Source organism: Idiotropiscis lumnitzeri, chromosome 11 (genome assembly GCF_059441095.1).
Source record: "Idiotropiscis lumnitzeri isolate Australia: NSW breed Sydney's pygmy pipehorse chromosome 11, RoL_Ilum_1.0, whole genome shotgun sequence".
In the NCBI taxonomy this organism is placed as follows: Eukaryota; Metazoa; Chordata; class Actinopteri; order Syngnathiformes; family Syngnathidae; genus Idiotropiscis; species Idiotropiscis lumnitzeri.
In genome coordinates this window covers 5,251,816-5,270,794 of record NC_142401.1, presented here as the reverse complement: position 1 = coordinate 5,270,794, position 18,979 = coordinate 5,251,816, and the positions used below count along the sequence as shown (strand labels likewise).

The 18,979-nt window shown below is 45.0% G+C and overlaps 1 protein-coding gene across 2 annotated transcripts in view; it reads left to right on the top strand.

Moving 5' to 3' along the window:
* flnba (filamin B a) overlaps positions 1-18,979 on the top strand; it is a 29,084-nt gene that overhangs the window by 1,490 nt on the left and 8,615 nt on the right. The window contains exons 2-33 of one of the 2 annotated variants that reach the window (XM_088308345.1): positions 4,778-4,887; positions 4,971-5,106; positions 5,187-5,284; positions 5,365-5,512; positions 6,684-6,802; positions 6,904-6,978; positions 7,050-7,212; positions 7,329-7,529; positions 8,071-8,208; positions 8,347-8,473; positions 9,332-9,468; positions 9,552-9,745; positions 10,011-10,124; positions 10,409-10,552; positions 11,437-11,560; positions 11,800-11,960; positions 12,807-12,897; positions 12,965-13,119; positions 13,230-13,347; positions 13,428-13,507; positions 13,852-14,037; positions 14,122-14,436; positions 14,517-14,619; positions 15,044-15,244; positions 15,330-15,503; positions 15,705-15,867; positions 15,946-16,106; positions 16,969-17,260; positions 17,333-17,486; positions 18,026-18,215; positions 18,349-18,596; positions 18,800-18,883. In XM_088308345.1, the coding sequence (XP_088164471.1) occupies positions 4,778-4,887; positions 4,971-5,106; positions 5,187-5,284; positions 5,365-5,512; positions 6,684-6,802; positions 6,904-6,978; positions 7,050-7,212; positions 7,329-7,529; positions 8,071-8,208; positions 8,347-8,473; positions 9,332-9,468; positions 9,552-9,745; positions 10,011-10,124; positions 10,409-10,552; positions 11,437-11,560; positions 11,800-11,960; positions 12,807-12,897; positions 12,965-13,119; positions 13,230-13,347; positions 13,428-13,507; positions 13,852-14,037; positions 14,122-14,436; positions 14,517-14,619; positions 15,044-15,244; positions 15,330-15,503; positions 15,705-15,867; positions 15,946-16,106; positions 16,969-17,260; positions 17,333-17,486; positions 18,026-18,215; positions 18,349-18,596; positions 18,800-18,883 (4,904 nt within the window). The remainder of the gene's footprint in view (positions 1-4,777; positions 4,888-4,970; positions 5,107-5,186; positions 5,285-5,364; positions 5,513-6,683; positions 6,803-6,903; positions 6,979-7,049; positions 7,213-7,328; positions 7,530-8,070; positions 8,209-8,346; positions 8,474-9,331; positions 9,469-9,551; positions 9,746-10,010; positions 10,125-10,408; positions 10,553-11,436; positions 11,561-11,799; positions 11,961-12,806; positions 12,898-12,964; positions 13,120-13,229; positions 13,348-13,427; positions 13,508-13,851; positions 14,038-14,121; positions 14,437-14,516; positions 14,620-15,043; positions 15,245-15,329; positions 15,504-15,704; positions 15,868-15,945; positions 16,107-16,968; positions 17,261-17,332; positions 17,487-18,025; positions 18,216-18,348; positions 18,597-18,799; positions 18,884-18,979) is intronic. The other variant, XM_088308346.1, reaches the window with a different exon arrangement.

The window sequence follows — 18,979 nt, the reverse complement described above, 5'->3', positions numbered from 1 at the left end:
TTCCAAACAACAAAGCTTGTCGTTTTGTCTTATACAATTTCTCTTTTCTTTGTTAATTATCAAAGTGGTAGCACTGGGCGAGCCATGATTTTAGAGATGAATTTGTTTTTAATTGACTATTTTTAGCTGCTTCAAAGCGCGCTGACATGCTTCGCTTACGCTAACAACATAGCTGCGAACGAAGAGGCCCCAGTTTGCAAAAGCACCGAGATTGGTGCCGTTTGAGCGACTTTGTCGCTATGTTTAGTGACTTTGTCCAAGCCCTCGAGCGAACATTTAGACAGCAGAGTGCTTTGTTAATTTCAGTGTGATGACCATCGACAAGCTAGCCAATTAAAATCGGAAATGTGCTTCTTGCGACAAGCCCAACCAAGCAGTTGTGTGCGTGTGCGTGTGCGAGTCAGTGAGAGTATATTTGAATGAGAATGTGCGTGTATGATTGAATGTGTGTCAGACTGAGTGTGTTCCACGCTAACATTATAACTTCTAAAGATATTTTCCATGTGAATGTGTCACATATTTCACCTCCAAGATGAGAGGATGAGGAGGTGATGAAGAGTCGCACGCACGCACGCTCTGTCATCACATTTTATAAAACCTGTCGTCATCTTTGAATGGGTCCAATATATTTTTCACTCGGGCTCAGTGACTGCCTGTTTGTGATGCATTCATGTTGGCTACGACTTTTCACAATTCAACACTTTAAAGAAGGGCCGGGTAAAAAAAAAGGGAGGGGGGTCGCATGTGGTTTGGTTTGTCGCTGTTGGATCGACAACAGAGAAACTGTCAAGCAATCTGGCTTTGCGAAATCTCTGTGCGCAAATGTGTGAAAAAGGGTGTTGTCATTCACTCCTGGAGGCGGATGTGTTGCATCATGGTTGAATTATTTGCCTTGGGTGTGTACACTTTATACAATAATAGTAATAATAGCAATAATCGACAACACACAAGTTGTTTAACACTCAAACACAGAACGAAGGGACGAAGGCGACCTGCAAAATAACATACTTCCAGGCAGTAGCATAGCCTCAAAGGTGGTGAGATAGAAAAAGATTAGCAGAAAGGCGGGGCTGGCTGACATCTGATTGGCTAAAGCCGACATTTTCCCGCCCAATGACAGCCGATGAAGTCTTTCTCATATGGTAGTGTCCAACTTTAGCCTTCTTTAAGTCAGTCAGTTCCTTTAACTTGAGCACTGTTTCTTTTATCATTTTTATATTCGCGTCCTTATATAAGAATCTACAAGTTAATACATTTACTTTAGTGTAGCAATACATATTTATTATTTATTTAATATAAAAATGCTTTTTTGCACGTGCTGTCGACTGAAAATGACATCAAATGTGTACCTCGTTCCGCGCGCAGACGCTCGCCAAGATGACGTTCAAGGTCAGAGTAGCACCTTGCCTCGTCGTCAAGGCAACGTGGCAAGACAAAGCCTCTAATTGGCTGTTTGATTTCACTCCCTTGTAGTGTAAAATGTGCAATGGGGTCATTGCGACTGTAAAGTTCATCTTTGGTAGCATGTCTACATCACTGAGTCACGACGGACTTTGTGCGGCCAACTGAGACATTGTTAACGGCGTGAGTCATAAAAGCGCCCAAGTTTGGTTTATACTTCACTTCCTGCTGGGCTTTTAGCACATCGTCTTGGCGATCCTGCGAGGCTCATCAATGTCGATCTCTACGTTGCAACTGGATTTATGACAGTGATTTATTTCACAGATCCCTCTGGTGTATTGCAACAATATAATGAGGCTCCGTCCTGGCTCGAGTGACAGAACATGATTTGTAAAAGAACACAAAAATAGAAACCCAAAGGAACTTGTAAGACACTGAAAAATGTCATTATCAATTCAAATTGCCAAACAAAATGAAGTTGAGACACACAACATTAAATAATTAAAAGTGTGAAAAAGATCATTTTAAAAGAATTTTGTTCTTACTAATATTCTTTTGTGTGACCTGCTTGTTGAAAGTCTAAACACCGCACGTGTTTTAGCAACAACGTGCGGTGACAGCGACAAACACGCAGTCAGGTTTTGGTTCAAGACAAATTCGCTCAAGCCTTTTTTTTTTTTTTTTGTGTGTGTCATTGATTTATGGATTTGATGTGTTGGAGATTTCTGTTGTTGCCACACTGATTGTGTAACACGGCGAGCGCTTTCAGGTGTGACTGTCTAAAGTTCACTTGAAGCTACACACAAATGGCACTGTGTGAGTGTCTGGACTTTTCTTTTTTGGCAGTACTTTTAGCTAAAACGACAAACTGGTGAAATAAACGTATATCATAGTCTTTTAGTGTTCCAGTTGGCGTCCTCACTCCATTTTATAAGTTGGCGTGCATACTTAAACATCCTTCGGCAGATGTACATATATTTGTGTCCATATTTCAGAATTTGTTTGGTAATTTCTTTACTTTATTATCCCATGGCTTTCTGACATTGGCTTCCTAAATTGTCTTTCTTTAGCCACCTGATATTTGCATTTTCGCTCACTGTCCTTTTTGTGTGGCATCTTTACATGACAATTCTTGTCTTCAGTATGTTATCATGCTGAATTTAGCATCCTTATATTAGCATCTTGTCGCACACTCGCAAGTTTCCTTATGGATTATTTATTTATTTATTTAAGCTACCGTAAATATGGGACAGTCATTAAGTGATGCCATTGCACTAACACTTTGTCATTGTCTGCGATGAAAATGAGTGTTTCTGGGTTTGTGTTTTCTGAACCATTTGTTCGTGTGTGCATGCATGTTAGTGGGGTGTTGTGGTAGAATTGGGGGTTGGGGAGTTACATGGATGATGTCACTCTTGTGGAGCGTGCGTGCGTGTAAATAGTCAAGACACACATGCACACGCACGCACACACGGTAGCTGAACTTCCTATTGAGTTACCTGATCTTTTTCTCACTTTCACTAAAGTAACTCATTTGAAACTGTTGCTTGGTTTAGCACACTTTTAGCCTCCTGAAGTAGACACCATTGCTGCTTATTTTAATAGTGATTTATTCGTATCTGCATTTTAGGATCCTTATGCTTGTGCCCTATTAGAATGATTTGATAGTGTCGTAAGTTTCGAATGCTGTTTGAACGTGCCGTAAGCATTAAACAGCTTCTTGATGTTCGTGTTGTTACTTCAGCATCCTTATGGTGGCACCCTTATGATCACGTCCTAATTTTTTCAGTCGTTACTTACATCCTTATTTTAGAGCCCTGGCCGTGAGCATCCTTATTTTAGTGTCCTTACGTCCGCCTACTTAGTAAGCACTTGCACTGTAGCACCCTTATGTTAGTGTCCTAGTTTAAGCGATGTGCTAACTTTAGCACCCTCGAGTGGGTGCCATTACTCAATAAACCTCCATTAGTACGGCGGTAGCACCCGTATGTTGGCGCCTTTACTTTAGGATGCTTATTTTAGCGCAAATTAGCACCTTGTTACAAGCCAGCGACCCAAGGAAACATAACAAACATACACGCAGACACACAAACTGCCCTGTCATTAACACACACATGCGATGATGTATTCAGATGCACACGTGGTGTCTGGAAGAAACGTAATTACCAAGAGATGGTTGCTAAGATGACACAATGTATTGTTTTTACTGTAGCATTCTTGAGTTAGCATCTTTAGCTTCCTCATATTAGCACCCTTAGCTTAGTGTCCTTCCCCGTTATCAGAGTTTTGCGTTCTTACGTAAGCATCCTTATGTTAGCGTTTTTACCCTCTCTGTAATAGCCTTTATTATTATCCTTGTGTTAGCGTTAATAAATTCCTGTTATGTTTACATCGTTTAGCATCCGCACCTAGCTTCTAAGTGAGTGCAAGAATATGTCAAGCTGTGATCGTATTAAACACTCTGAACATTCTTGTTGCACTTTCAGTGTATTTTTACAAATCCATTGTGGTTTACTTTTTCACACTGGCGCAAGAAATTGAGACTTTGTTATAGCAGCACATGGTGCCAATCAACATGCAGTAGCCATTAAAGTTGGCCTCACCACATGGCACCGCCAACTCGAGCTTAGTTTGACACAGTAGGAAGTGTTGACATAGGTGGCTGGAGGCCATTAAACACGACACTGACCGCCATGTTTGGCCGGTTGCTATGGAAACAACAGTAACTTCACATCGGGCGGGAGTGTGTGTGTGTGTGTGTGTGTGTGTATATGTGTGAGACGAAAGAGAAAGTGTGTGAATGAGATAAGCCTGTGTGTAAAGGTGAAGAGTGGGCACAAAATGGCTGCCTCTTATCGGTGAAACACACCTTGCTTCCCAGCTACAGAAAGTTGATCAACAAGGAGAAGAAAAAATCAGTGTCCTTCGATTAGCCCACTTAACGCTATGGTTCTTACTTCAGGATATTTAAGTTAGCACACTGCATATTGATGTTCCTGTTTTAGCATCCTAAAGCTAGCACCGTATTTTAACACTGTTAAATTTGCTCTTTCTGCTAAATTTAGCTTTTATAATGTTTGGGTTCTTAGTTTATCCGCTTTAAGTTAGCGCTATTACTTTAGCATTTCCACTTTAGCCTGTTTAATGTTTGTTTTCATACTGTGGCCACCTCAAGTTTTCTATTGATAAATGAAAATGAGGAAAGTAATGCTAAATGTACCAAGAAGTTGTTTTTACTCTTCTCCCACTTGTGTTTTTGTTTTTTTTCCCTTTTACATCCTCCATTGCTTCTCCTAATGCTTGTATGCTAACAAAACCGCAGTGCACAGTAAAGTCAGAATGTAGTCAGTCATTCAATATGATTTCTTGGGTCCAGACTCTAAAGCCATCGTGGATGGGAACCTGAAGCTAATCCTGGGTCTGGTGTGGACCCTCATCCTTCACTACTCTATCTCCATGCCCATGTGGGAGGGTGACGATGACGAGGTAGGACGCACCTTTCGCTTTGCTTTGTGGCGTTAGCTCATGAATTAGCATCCAGCCGCTAATTTCAGAGTTTTGCCTTCCAGTCCGACTCCAAGACTCCCAAGCAGCGTTTGCTGGGCTGGATCCAGAACAAAGTCCCTGACATGCCCATCACCAACTTCCACCAGGACTGGAGGACGGGGAAGGCGCTGGGGGCGCTGGTAGATGGCTGTGCGCCAGGTATGCTGTTGCAACATTGTTGACATCCTTAAGAACCTTCTGGAAACATTTTAACCGGTGTGTGTGTTTTCTTTTTCCAGGCCTGTGTCCCGACTGGGAAACTTGGGATCCAGTCAAGCCGGTTGAAAACGCCACAGAAGCCATGCAACTGGCTGACGATTGGCTGGGCATCCCGCAGGTTCCTTTACCGTCTTTGCCCATTACATGCAATTATTCACGCATGGATTCGGTATATCACTCGTGTGTGTGCGCGCGCAGGTGATCACCCCAGAGGAGATCATCGACCCGCAGGTGGACGAGATGTCGGTGATGACATATTTGTCGCAGTTCCCCAAAGGCAAACTGAAGCCCGGCGCGCCTCTCAAGCCCAAACTGAACCCCAAGAAGGCCCGAGCCTACGGACCAGGTACGCCACATACTTGAATTCACTCATGCTGCCACTTGTGTGGATTGTTTCCAATCGTCATTGTGTGATTTGTACTCTGGAAAATTTGCATGCGATCATCAATCATGACACATATGTGACGACGGGCGTCAGTGACTTTTTTTGTTTGTTTATTCAACAGGTTTCCAGCTGTTGCTTATTTCTGTTGTGCAATGTCAACTGTATCGTGACTAACTGCCGAGAGCAGCATTAATCCTGAAACCGACGTGACAATGTACCTTAGACTCGTATTTACTTTATAGATTATTTCTTTCCTCTTTCTTTCCATTGTGGACGGTGGCTGTTATGAAATAACAGCGAACGGTATGATTTCATTAATTTAGTCAAGGCGTTATGAAACCTATTTTTAAAAAAAATATTATTTATATCAAAATTCTTGCCATCATTTATTCCTGTTGCGAACACATTGCAGGTAGTCTTTTTATTTTTTATTGTGCAAGGTGTCAGGTATGGACCTAACTTGAATTAACATCTGAGCACTCCAAACAAGTCAAATGTGCCGGACTTTATATGTCAAGTGGGCTCAAGCATGGTTTGAATGACTTTGTCTGTGCGTTGGGGGCGCATACCCTTATTTTCACACTTCTTACTCAAATAATTGGCTGTTTTAAGAGGAAATTAGACTGAAACTTCCTCAGAGCTCCAGCTGGTAGTTAACTGGAAAAACTGGTGTGCCTTTACAATGAGGGGAAGTGAGCGCGGAGTCAAGAACAATGAGCTCCTAACATGGGCGCACACATTCGAAACACACGCACGCACGCACGCACACGCAGCAGTGAGGTTACCATTTGTTCGCGACATCCTGAGAAGGAAATCCACGGCCTCATGATCTAACCAACAACACAAGTAACACCCGTAATGGAGTTACCAGATTCACGACACACTCAGAACACATTTGAATTTTTTTTAACAATTGCGCTCCATTTATGCAAGTAGCAGCCGGTCGCCAAGTTTCAATGCCCCGGTGCCGCTCCCGGTCGTCACGGTAACCATGCTTGCCATTGACCAAATCGGATTCCGATATTTTGGTAGAATAAAATAAAGGTAGCCAATTGAATGGGCTATTCATTTAAAACATAAATATGACTGTTTTTTGACATTTTTTGGAAATTCTAATCCCGTTCATGTGCAGGTATCGAACCGACGGGTAACCGGGTGCTCCGGCCCGCCGTATTCACAGTGGACACGTTCAGTGCCGGGCATGGTCCGGTGACCGTCTATCTGGAGCAACCGGACGGCACCAGACAAGAGGTAAGCGCCGTTCTCGCTTCCCTGCCTCCTCAAACGATTGCCAGGAAGCTCCTCCAATCACGTGAAGTCCTTTTTTTTTTTTTTGTGTGTGTGTGTCTCAGCTCAAGGTGGAGCCCAACGATGTCAAGAAGACGTACGCCGTCTCCTACGTGCCTCAAGTGGTTGGAACCCACAAGGTTGTCCGTCTTTTCTTTCTTTTAATGAAGAATCAAGCTGAGTATGCTAAAGGTGTTCCGAATCTGTCTAGGTGATGGTTTTGTTTGCGGGCCAGCCCATCCCCAAGAGCCCATTTGAAGTGGGCGTGGAAAAAGCGCTGGGCGACCCCTCCAAGGTGGCGCTGAAAGGTCCGGGGATCGAACCAGTGGGCAATGTCGCCAACAAGCCCACGTACTTTGACATCTACACCGCAGGTATATTTTGTCATGAAAATGAGGCAACAAAATAATTTTGTATCTCCCCGAAACATCACCATGGATGCACACAACGCAGAATAAACAAAAACTCATTTCTGGTCTTGTACTTTTAGGCGCCGGTGCGGGAGACGTGACGGTGATGATCAAAGACCCGCAAGGCCGAGACAACAGCGTGGAGGTTATGATGGAGGACAAAGGCGACAACTTGTACCGCTGCACCTACCGACCTACGCAGGTTGGCCTGCACTCGCTCGCCGTCACCTTCGGGGGCGCCGCTGTGCCAAAGAGCCCTTTCACCGTCGACGTTGGACCTGGTGAGGACCATCACTAAAATGTCCACTCTGAATTCTTATATAGTGAGCAGGGAGAATTTGTTTAATGGATTCAGCACTAGAGTCAACTTTATTTAAATTAGGCAGTATTCGATTAATCGTTTCAGCCCTCTAAAAAAAAAAAAAAAATGCCTTTATTAGTCCCACAATGGGGAAATTCGAGATTCGAACCCAGGCCTCCTGGGGAGACTGGGTCCTGAACGCGGCGCCTTAGACCACTCGGCCATCCTAGTCGACTATCTTGTGATTGTGGAGTAATCGTTAAGTGTTTGAGCACTAGAGTTAACTATATAGTGATTGGGAGTATTAATCATTTCAGTTTGGAATAATCATTCCATAATCACTAGATAGCGATTTTTATTTTGGGTTGAACCGATTAATCGAATGGGGCACTAAACGGGATAACCCACACTCGCTAACACATTCCAACTGTTCTGCAAAATGGCAACCTTACTATATGGTGGATTCCAATTTGCCTTTTTTGAGAACATCCAATCACACTCCTTGTTTTTGCATCCGTGAGCCTGCCTACCGGGCACGTGCAGAGCGACCGGTCGTGGGCTGCAGGCGTCCGGTATGAGGGTGCAACAGGTGGGCGACTTCAAGGTGGACACCAGGAACGCCGGCAGTGGAGAGCTGAAAGTTCTCGTCAAAGACCCCAGTGAGTGGAAACATCTCAGTACTAAAGAAAGATATTTTTCAAATGTGACACACATGAGGAAAGAGTCAGCCTGTTTTGGCTGCACTCTTATTGTAAATGGTGCACTGATGACTAACACGGTTGTGTGTTATGTTTCAGAGGGTGGCGAGGCGAGCGTGAAGCAGATTTCCAATCAGGACAAAGTGTACGCCTTTGAGTATTACCCGCTCAGTACGGGCAAGTACACCATTTCCATCACCTGGGGGGGGCAGCATATCCCCAAGAGGTGAGACACGTGCATGTGTGATGGAGTCTGTATGTTTTAGTCAGCATGCGCGGATGAAAAAAAAAAAGTGTGTGTTGAGTGAATTCTTACGATAAGTGCTTCAAAGTCCCTGTGAGTCTGCTCAGTGTCAAACTGGATTCTTTGAAAACGTGTAACCCCCAAAAGGGCTCCAAGGGAAATGCTTTAATGAAGCCGAGCTGGCAGGAAAAACCTGCCGTGGATTTAAATATGCAGACGGCTTCAGGCCTGAGCTAGGGCATTGAGTTCAAATTTCCAGGTGACTTTTCTTCACCTCGACCTTTACACAATATGTTCTATGCAACTCCACGAGTTGAAACCGAGAACTTTGATTAAAATTGTTTGTGGAATGTGAGTTAAGCAGTAAAATCCACACGTTTTTGTACAGCGGCAATTTTGCCTCTTGGCTAATGACTAGGGATGGGAAAATGAAGCTTCAAGTTTGCTTCATGAACCAGTTGTTATATTTTTGAATCCTGTAGATGGCACTGTTGGTTTAAATAATGGGTTTAAAAAATGTCAAGTCAGCCCAATGTTGAACAGAGAGTGCCTTCTACAGGAGTCCAAAGATACTACAACTGGTTCATGAATCAGATTTGAAGCTTCATTTACACATCACTAGTAATGGCCAATCATGGCTCAGCTTCAGAAAACAGGTAAACCGTGATTGGCCCTTACCTGCGGCTTGAGCAGCTGTGGTGTCGTTTTCAGTCGACAAAAAGTAATCTTGTGGGAAATCTTGCGTGATCTTCATGTGAAAGAAGCTGTTATGAACACTCAAATTTCAAATTTCCCCATTGTGGGACTAATAAAGGACATCTTTATCATCTTTATCCTTAGTCCCTTCGAGGTCGCTGTGGGTCCACAAGCGGAATCACAACAGATCCGGGCTTGGGGTCCCGGTCTGGAAGGGGGCGTTGTGGCTAAACCTGCCATCTTTGTGGTGGAGTCTGTGGGCAGCGACGTGGGAGTCCTCGGTGAGTCCGGAAAATAAAAACCTAATCAATGAGAATGTCAAGTGTGATTAAATGGAAATGACCCGGCGCACATCGCTGATCAGGTTTCGCCATCGAGGGTCCGTCCCAGGCCAAGATCGAATGCGAGGACCAGAACGACGGCTCGTGCGACGTCCGCTACTGGCCCACCGAGCCGGGCGAGTACGCCGTCCACGTCACCTGCGATGACGCCGACATCGAGCACAGCCCCTTTATGGCCTACATCCTGCCCGATCGCCAGAGCAACCACCCCGACAAGGTGAGCAGGCGCCATATTAACCGCTGATTCCCAATTCTAAGATCCAATTCCACTTATTGCTCTGAAAAGGATTATTTACTACAAATAATGCATCTTTGCTCACGACAGACCAATAAATACTACAATAATGACTTTTTGATTTATTTGTTGGATGGTTTGACGAGTTTTTTTTCTTTTCTCCAGTGAAATGTGTTGTGCTTGGAAACTGACGTTATCGATAAGCCCCACCCACTGAGATGTGATGTCTTTGCCACGTACCTGACAGGTTCAAGCGTTTGGGCCTGGGCTGGAGAAGAGCGGCTGTCTGGTCAACCAGCCCACCGAATTCACCGTCAGCGCTAAGGATGCTGGCAACGGGCCACTCAAGATCATGGCGCAGGTAGTCGAATGGATGGATGAAGGCAGATAATTTCCGGATTGATATATTGATGATTATAGACTGGTGGGTGAGCGGGTTCCATTGATAGATTCATTGGTGGATGGATAGATTGATAAAGTGATGGATTGCTGTGGAGTTTATGGAAAAGTGGATATGGATAACTACAATCACGATAAATGGATTAATGGATTGATGTATGTATAGATGGATCGATAGTTGGATAAATAATAGATGATGTATGGGTTGGTGGCGCAAGCTGAACGTCAACCTCTCGTTTCTCTCAGGACGCCGAGGGTCTCCCCGTGGAGGTGAAGGCGCGCAGCAAAAGCGAGAGCCAGTACTCGTGCTCCTACACGCCCGTCTCGGCCCTCAAGCACACGGTGGCCGTGGCCTGGGGAGGAGTCAGCGTCCCCGGGAGCCCCTTCAGGGTAAGCAGCGGCCCCTCGCCGCCAGTGCGGGAGCCCTCGAAAAACAGTGCAAAAGCTAAGAAAGCCGTCATTATCGTGACTCACACAGAGGAGGGGCGACGGATTTTAGTGCGCACATAATCTGAGGCACAAATAACTTGGTGACCCAAAAAACATCTGTGATCTTATTATTAGTTCAGAGTGAACAAAGAAAATCGAAGACAAGTCAATACCTGTAAATGCATTCTTGGCAGTAGGTTAGAGGACATGTACTTGTAAACATTTCGGTTTGAACAAAGCCTATAAATGCAGACGACTGAACAAGGCCTGTGAACTTGATGACACGAAGTCAATATCGGCCTCGGGGTGTGGCAGCTGTTGATTGACAAAAAGCAGAAGCTGAAGAACAGAGAACGGTCCATTCAATGACAATTCTGTAGGAATTTTGTAATCTAGAATTTTTATAATCTTTATGCCATGACAGATTGTATAGTAATTTACTATGGTAAAAACATTTGTAAAAATAAAATGGCTTGAACATGAATTGTGGCATGTTTTTTTTTTTTTTTTTTAAACATGGTTTCGTTTAGACTACAACCACGGAATGAGAGTAAAATTGATTGAAAATGGATCGATACTAGTCATGCATTACTGCCCGTATGTAAGTTGGAACATTTTTCATTTCCTTTCCAATCATATACGTTCTCAAATTTAATCCATTGAATTAAGTCAAGCGATGGCTTCAGGGACAGTCTGAAATCAAAAATTTTCTTTCTGATTTGCTTCTCACCTTATTGAAGGGGGTAAATGAATCTCATAATGCATGAAACTAGTACTAAATCTAATCATAATATTTTTCAAATGTAACCCAAAAAAATAAATTCTAAGATGTTGTTTGTCTTTAGGTGAACGTGGGAAGAGGCAGCCACCCGAGTGAGGTGAAAGTGTCCGGTCCGGGAGTGGATAAGACGGGACCCAAAGCTAATGAACCCACACATTTCACCATCGACTGTTCTGGAGCCGGAGATGGTAATAAGACACAAACGTGGCACTTTTTCCAGGCCGCTTGACTCGTTTCTGTTATCAGACGTAATCACTCATTCCTGTCATCGTCGCAATTCCTTTCCCGTGACTAACAAGCCGGGCTGCTCTCAAGTCGGGAATGCCGATCGTTCTTGGCCCTATGAACCTTCCCAACGTTAACCTGGGCTTGTCGGTGCCCCCCGCAGGGCTCCTAAAAGTTTTTTGGGGGTTACGTGTTTCCTCAGGTGACGTCAGCGTGGGCATCAAATGTAACGGCAACATGGTGGGAGACCGGGAAGCCGACGTGGATTTTGACATCATCCCTAACGCCAATGACACGTTCACCGTCAAGTACATCCCGCCCGCCTCGGGCCAGCTCACCGTCAAAGTGCTCTTCACTGACAAGGTACAACAAAAACAAACATTGTATATCTTAGCAAGTAGCTATACACTTGTGCTGTGAGAAATGAGTCAAATTAGCATTTTCATTCACTGGTCAAGTGGTTTAAAAAAAAAAAATAATAATTACAGATGACAGTAAACTTTTCTACTTTATTTTTTTCTCACAGATTCCATATCTGATCAAAAAAAATTTCTCATAATTTATTTCATAATAATAATATGTATTATAGTAATATTTAATAATTTTTTGGAGTGAAGAACTAAATTAGATTAATGTTTTTTTGGGGTAAAATCTGTATTGAACATATTTTTAAACAAAATAAAAAAATTAAACATCTCAAAAACTAGAAGTGCTCGTAAAAAAAAAAATATATATATATATATATATATATATATATATATATATATATATATATATATATATATATATATATATATTTATTTATATATATATTTATTTATATTTTTAGATCAGCGTCAAAATACTTTTAGGGTCACATAAAATCTATAATAATAAAAATAATAAATAATAAAAAAATATGTAAACAGTCCTACACTATTATACTACAAAAAAAGTTAGCAGTGGCGTGCTGTAAATGGTTTAAAAAAATAAAATTTGCTCTTGTCCCTCAAATTGTCATTGATTTTGTGATTTATCTGCATTAGATATAAAAAGATATACACATCCTTATTAAAAATATTATGGGGTGATTTTAAAAATTGACACTACAACTCCATTTTATTATTAACAAAGAGCCCAGCATTTGAACAGGGATGTGTAAACTTTTGCACGTAATTGATCTCATTCCGAAGCGTTTCCATGACGCGTTACGTGCGCGTTTCCACCCAGGAAGTTCCTCAGAGCCCTTTCCTGGTGAACGTGGACCCCTCCCACGATGCTGCCAAGGTCAAAGCCGAAGGCCCCGGATTGGCCCGCACGGGTAAGTTAAGACACTAACGATGACATCACTTCCTGTCATGATGTTCACGTGCGATTCTCGTTTCCAGGCGTGGAAAGCGGAATACCGACTCACTTCACGGCTCTGACAAAAGGAGCGGGCAAAGCGCCGCTGGATGTTACCTTCTCATCTCCTGTTAATAATTTTGACATCATTGACAACTACGACTACTCGCACACCGTCAAGTACACGCCAGTCACCCCGGTAATACGCACAAACGACATCAGCCGCATTTAAAACGGTCACATGAAACTTGAGTATTTTTAATATATAATTGTAGTTTCTATCAAGGCTAAACATGTACATCTGCTCAGGGCCCAATGACCATCAAAGTGACGTTCGGCGGGGACCCCATCGCAAAGAGCCCCTTCACGGTGGGCGTGGCCGAACCCTTGAACCTCAATAACGTGGGCGTGGACAATCTGGACGGACGTAAGACACCCCCAATAAAGGAGAGAATGAGTCCTTTCAGCACAAAATGCGTAAAAAAATAATAAATGTGTGTGTGTTAGGTGTGGAAGTTGGCCAAGAGCAGCACTTCCTGGTTGACATGAAAGGAGCTGGTGGTCAAGGACGCCTGGAGGTTGAGGTGGTGAGTGTCAGCGTGTTGATGGTGTGCAATCGTTTGGCTCCTGCCTTGCCGTTGTTGTCCTGTATCACGATAGATTTTCTCATGTCTGACCTAATCTGTTGACCCAACAGAATCTATCCTCTATTTTTATATTTTTATGTCTTTATGTAATTCATAAATCTTATCTGGGGGGAGGGGGGGGGCGCAGTGCGATGCTGAGGGGGGTGCGTGTGTGACCCTGGGTCACATGCTTTTTTCCCCCGCCATACTAAAATTAAGTGCAATTTCATCTATCTTTATCTACCCTAAACTCTGATCGATTTTGTTTTCTGTTGTGGACTCGCCCTTGCTCCTTGATTACTTAGCTGAGTCCCAGCCAGCTGCGCGTGCCGTGCAAAGTGGAGCCGCAGCCTGGTAAAGCCGAGGTGCGTCGGGTGCGTTACACCCCCACGGAAGAGGGCGTGTACGCTGTCCATGTGTCATATGACGGACACCCCATCGCCGGGAGCCCCTTCCCCGTGGAGGGCCTGCTGCCTCCGGATCCCAGCAAGGTACTAACCTCGTGGACAAAACTGACCCCCATTCGATTTCAATCCGGTAGAAGCGAGTTAGTGACGTCTTCCATTCCCATCTAGGTCAAGGCCCACGGCCCGGGTCTTAAGGGAGGCTTTGTGGGGAACCAGGCCGAGTTCACCATCGACACCAAAGGGGCCGGCACAGGTGGTTTGGGTCTGACGGTGGAAGGACCCACCGAGGCTAAGATTGAGTGCTCAGACAACGGGGACGGGACTTGTTCCGTCTCCTACTTGCCCACGGAACCCGGAGAATATCTGGTCAACATCCAGTTCGAGGATGTCCACATCCCCGGTTCGCCCTTCCGAGCGGAAATCCACATGCCTTTTGATCCTAGCAAGGTGGTGGCCACTGGGTCTGGCCTGAACAAGGCCAAGGTGAGAGCCTCGCCTCGACGGATCTGAATTATTGAGGAAGGCTGTCCTTCGCATTGTTGACTTGTCTTGTGTGCACACAGGTGGGAGAGGCCAGCGTGGTCAACGTTGACTGCTCTCGGGCTGGACGCAGTCAACTCACCCTGGAGGCCGTTCCAGACCCGTCTTCTGCTTCTGCACCCGCAGGTTCGAAAAGCTACTGTTTGACATGTAGAAAAGAATTAAGTTAACTGTCTGTGGGTATTGCTCCTCTGTCTATAACTTGCGTTTCCTTTCTGTCAGAATTTCAGCAGATTTGGGGTCTAAAAATCTCAAAATGACCATGCTGAAACTTTCTCTTTGGTTTTTTTTTTTATTACCACTGCAGCCCGTTTAGGCAGAAGGCTAAAAGGGCTTCAATTGTTTTTTTTTTTGCTGCTACTGGTGGTTCTGCAACTGGCCATACATCATGTCTCATTCAGTTACACTTTTTTCAATGTCTATCGCAGCTCTTTTTGTTTACTTTGTTGCATTTTTACTGCAAGCCGTTAAGGCATTTGACTGAATCCAGTTTAGTTGACTGTTTCTCTAAAATATATTAAATTTAATGTTCCTTGACCTTTTGTTGCAGGTGTGAAAGCAAAGACCGAAGTGGTGGACAACAAAGACGGGACGTATACGGTCAGCTACGCTCCTCTGACATCCGGCATGTACACCCTGCTGCTTAAGTACGGTGGCAAGGACGTTCCTGGTTTCCCTGCCAAGGTGATGGTGGTCCCGGCCATCGACGTCTCCAAAGTCCGAGTGAGTGGGCGCGGAGTGGATGGAAAAGGTACGTAATTCCCCCGTTGCTGACGCCGGCGTCCCACTTGGACCGTAACCATGACACTCAACTTCCTCCCTCGTCTTCCTTGCAGGCATCTTCAGGGAAGCCACCACCACGTTTGTGGTGGATGCTCGTCCCCTGGGCAGGCAGGGTGGAAACTGCGTGAAAGCGGAGATCAGGAACCCATCCGGAGCGCTGACAGACTGCTTGGTTAAAGACAAGAATGACGGGACGTACAGCATTGAGTACACGCCGTATGAAAATGGTAAAACACTTTCTACCACGGCCCGATTAGGCAACAGCCTGGTTGAGTTGCAACCCTACGCATCTAAAAATTGTCTCATACCAAAAACCTCTAAATGGTCACGGACTGAACTTCAGCATTTAATTATTTTGAAATATTTTGTTTATATTCTTACTGTTGGGCCTGAATCCTGTGCACATGGCGTGCGCCTTCATCTTTCAGGCGAGCACAGTGTCCAGGTTCTGTACGAAGGCGCGCCGGTTCTAAAGAGCCCGGCCAGGGTTTGCGTTTGTGACGGTTGCGACCCCAGCAGGGTGGTGGCCACGGGACCGGGGCTGAAGAAGGGCCTGACAGACAAGACGAACTCCTTCAACATCATTACCAGGTGAGGAGGTTACACATCGACGGTGGGCTCGTGCGTGTGTGCGCCGCCTGTCTTGTTCTAACAAAACCGTTACGACAGGGGCGCAGGAACCGGTGGTCTGGGCATCACCGTCGAGGGTCCGTCCGAGTCCAAGATGGCGTGCAAAGACAACAAAGATGGCAGCTGCAGTGTGGATTATGTCCCCTTCACGCCAGGCCTCTACGATGTCAACATTCTCTATGGAGGAGAGCACATTCCCGGTGAGAAGAATAAGAAATTACTACCGAAGCCCGTTTAGGCAGCAGAGTGGTAGGCCCCTTAGCTCATAGTTCCTAAAAATTGCCACTCACCAAACTTTTCTCCCGATTGTTTTTTCCCCATTTTCTATTACTCCTGTTTAGACTTGTCGGGTCTGAATCTTTTGCCTCCTATGCTGGTGGTTTGTAAAAAAATAACCCAGCACCACCTTAGCTCTCTTGTTGTGCTGTTTGAATTTCTGCTGCGGCCAACATCATTTGTGTGTGTTGCTTCTTAAAAATGGTCCATAACCTAACTTTCCACTGCCCGTTTAGTCGTCATGGTGAATCAGTTATGTCTGGTGTTGTTTTCTTGGTTTTTAACCCGTTTTGTTTGAACTTTCTCATCGTCAATTTGTCGGACTTCAAATCATTTGCACCCTTGGTCTTGCACCAAACTTTCCTCTTCACTTTGTTTCTGATTAAACAACTTCCCATTTAGGCAGTGAACTTGTTGGACCTAAATCCTTTGCACTCTTTGTATCAATGGTCATGCACAAAACTTCTTTATTTTACTTTGATCCTCTTTCTATTGAAGCCTGTTTTGGCAACTGACCGGTTGGGCATGAATCACGGACCACCAGTTTCTAAAAATCGCCTGTGACCAAACTGTTTTGTCACCATGTTTAAGATTTTTCATGTACCGTAACGTGTACTGCAGCCCATTTTGCCATCAAACTTTCCAGGTCGAAAGAAGTTGGGCCCTCTGCTGTTGGTTGGTCTTTCTGTGTTTACATTGCATTCCTACTGCAGCCCATCTTGGCAACAGGCGAAAAGGCACAAGTACCTCGTAATCAACGCTTCCTTTTTCTGTTTTGGATTTCAGGAAGTCCCTTCAAGGTTCCAGTAGAGGACCTTGTAGACCCCAGTAAAGTCAAGGTCTACGGCCCGGGGGTGGCCCCGGGAGTCCGGGCCAACATCCCGCAGATGTTTACGGTGGACTGCACTCAGGCAGGTTTGGCCCCACTTGCCGTCACGGTGGACGCCCCCAAAGGGTTGTCAGAGCCTGTGGAGGTGTTGGACAACGGGGACGGAACCCACACGGTGTCCTACACGCCTTCTGTGGAGGGCGCCTACTCTGTGTCAGTACAGTACGCCGAAGAGGACGTCTATAGAAGGTACTGACTGCATTTGTGACCCAGCCCTGTTTGACCTTGTGATCATGCGCATGTTTTTTGTTTGCCCTTTAGTCCGTTCCGCGTACGGGTGCTTCCCACCCACGATGCCCGCAAAGTACGAGCCAGCGGCCCTGGACTGACGAGCAAAGTCCTCGCCAGCTTCCCAGTGGAGTTCAACATTGACGCCAAGCAAGCGGGGCAGGGACAACTGAGCGTGCTCATTACCGTCAGTATTTCACACACTGTAGAAAAGAACCTCTTTGGCGGAACACAGCCCGTTTAGGCAGCGGACAAGTTTGGCCAAGTAATGATGTTGCTGGATTTTAACTCTAATTTCTCAACCTGAGAGTGAGTAATTGCAACACATTTCAATCGAATATTGATCAGGCCTGAATCATGTGCTTCCTCAGTTTCTAAAGATGTGGTCTCGGTCCCTGTTGACTTGTTTCAACGGCTATCTCAGCCAATTCAGGAAAACTTTTGTTCTGTTTCCATTTACAATCCATTTAATGGTCTACAGAAGCTCGTTTGGACTGCAGACCGATTGGGCCTGAGTCCTTTGAGGTGTACCAAAAGTCGAGCAGTTTGGTTGGTTTGTTTGACTTTGTTCGAATATGCAACCCATTTGGTTAAACTGACTTCCAATTCCAAAATGCTAAATTTCATAGAAGTTCAACTTTAGAGGTTCTACTTTACGACTTAATCCAAATCCATATAATGTATATATTTCTGTGCTATGAGTCTCCGTCTGCTCTCTCAAATCAGGACCAAGACGGCAAACCCAAGCTGCCCACTATCCATGACAACGAAGACGACACTTACAAGGTGTCTTACATACCCGACCGTGCGGGTCGCTACACCATCGTCATCAAGTACGGTGGCGACGACATCCTGGACTCGCCTTACAAAGTCCAAGCCATGGTGACCGGAGACGCCAGCAAGTGCACTACAACTGGTGCGTCCTTACCGAATAAATACACAATGTTAGATTCAAAGTAGTGCCATTACCAACAATAAAAATCAGTTTTAAATTAACGGGATTGCCTAAAAGTCTACAACAAATGTGCAAAATGTGTTTCGTCCCTCAGGCCCCAAAGTGGGCCCCAAGGGGGATCTGGATCAGGAGTTGTTCCTCCTGGTTAACGCCAAGGGTGCAGGAAATGGCAATGTGAACTGTGTGGTGGTGCAACCCAACGGCAGCGAGGTCGACGCTCAGGTGACGGACAACCATGATGGAACCTTCGACGCTTTCTGCACGCTCGAGGAGCCCGGCGACTACGTCATGTACGTGCGCTTCGGTGGAGAGAACATTCCCGGCAGTCCCTTCAAAGTCAAGGTATGTAAAGAAGTTGTCAACCAGGATTGGACTCCAGGCCTGTAGGGGGCGGTATTGCATTTGTAATGGTCATTTGTGCGTGTTTTTTTTTTTTTAATAATAAATCTTTGTATAATTGCAAATAATTAGTATGACAGCCCGTTAAGGCAGCCAAATAAAGTTGGGTGTTAGTTTTTCAAAAAAACTTCCTGTGGTGTCCTCAGGCGACCAATGAGGTCCCCACCATGCAAGAATTGACGTCAATCCAACAACAAGCTGCTCCACCGGGAGTTGGCTTTCAGCCCTGGGTACACACATGCACGCCCACACCCGCCCGCTCGCTCGCACGCCCACCATTAGGCCTTTTCATAAGTTTACCTCTCACAGGAAAAATGTCCATGAAT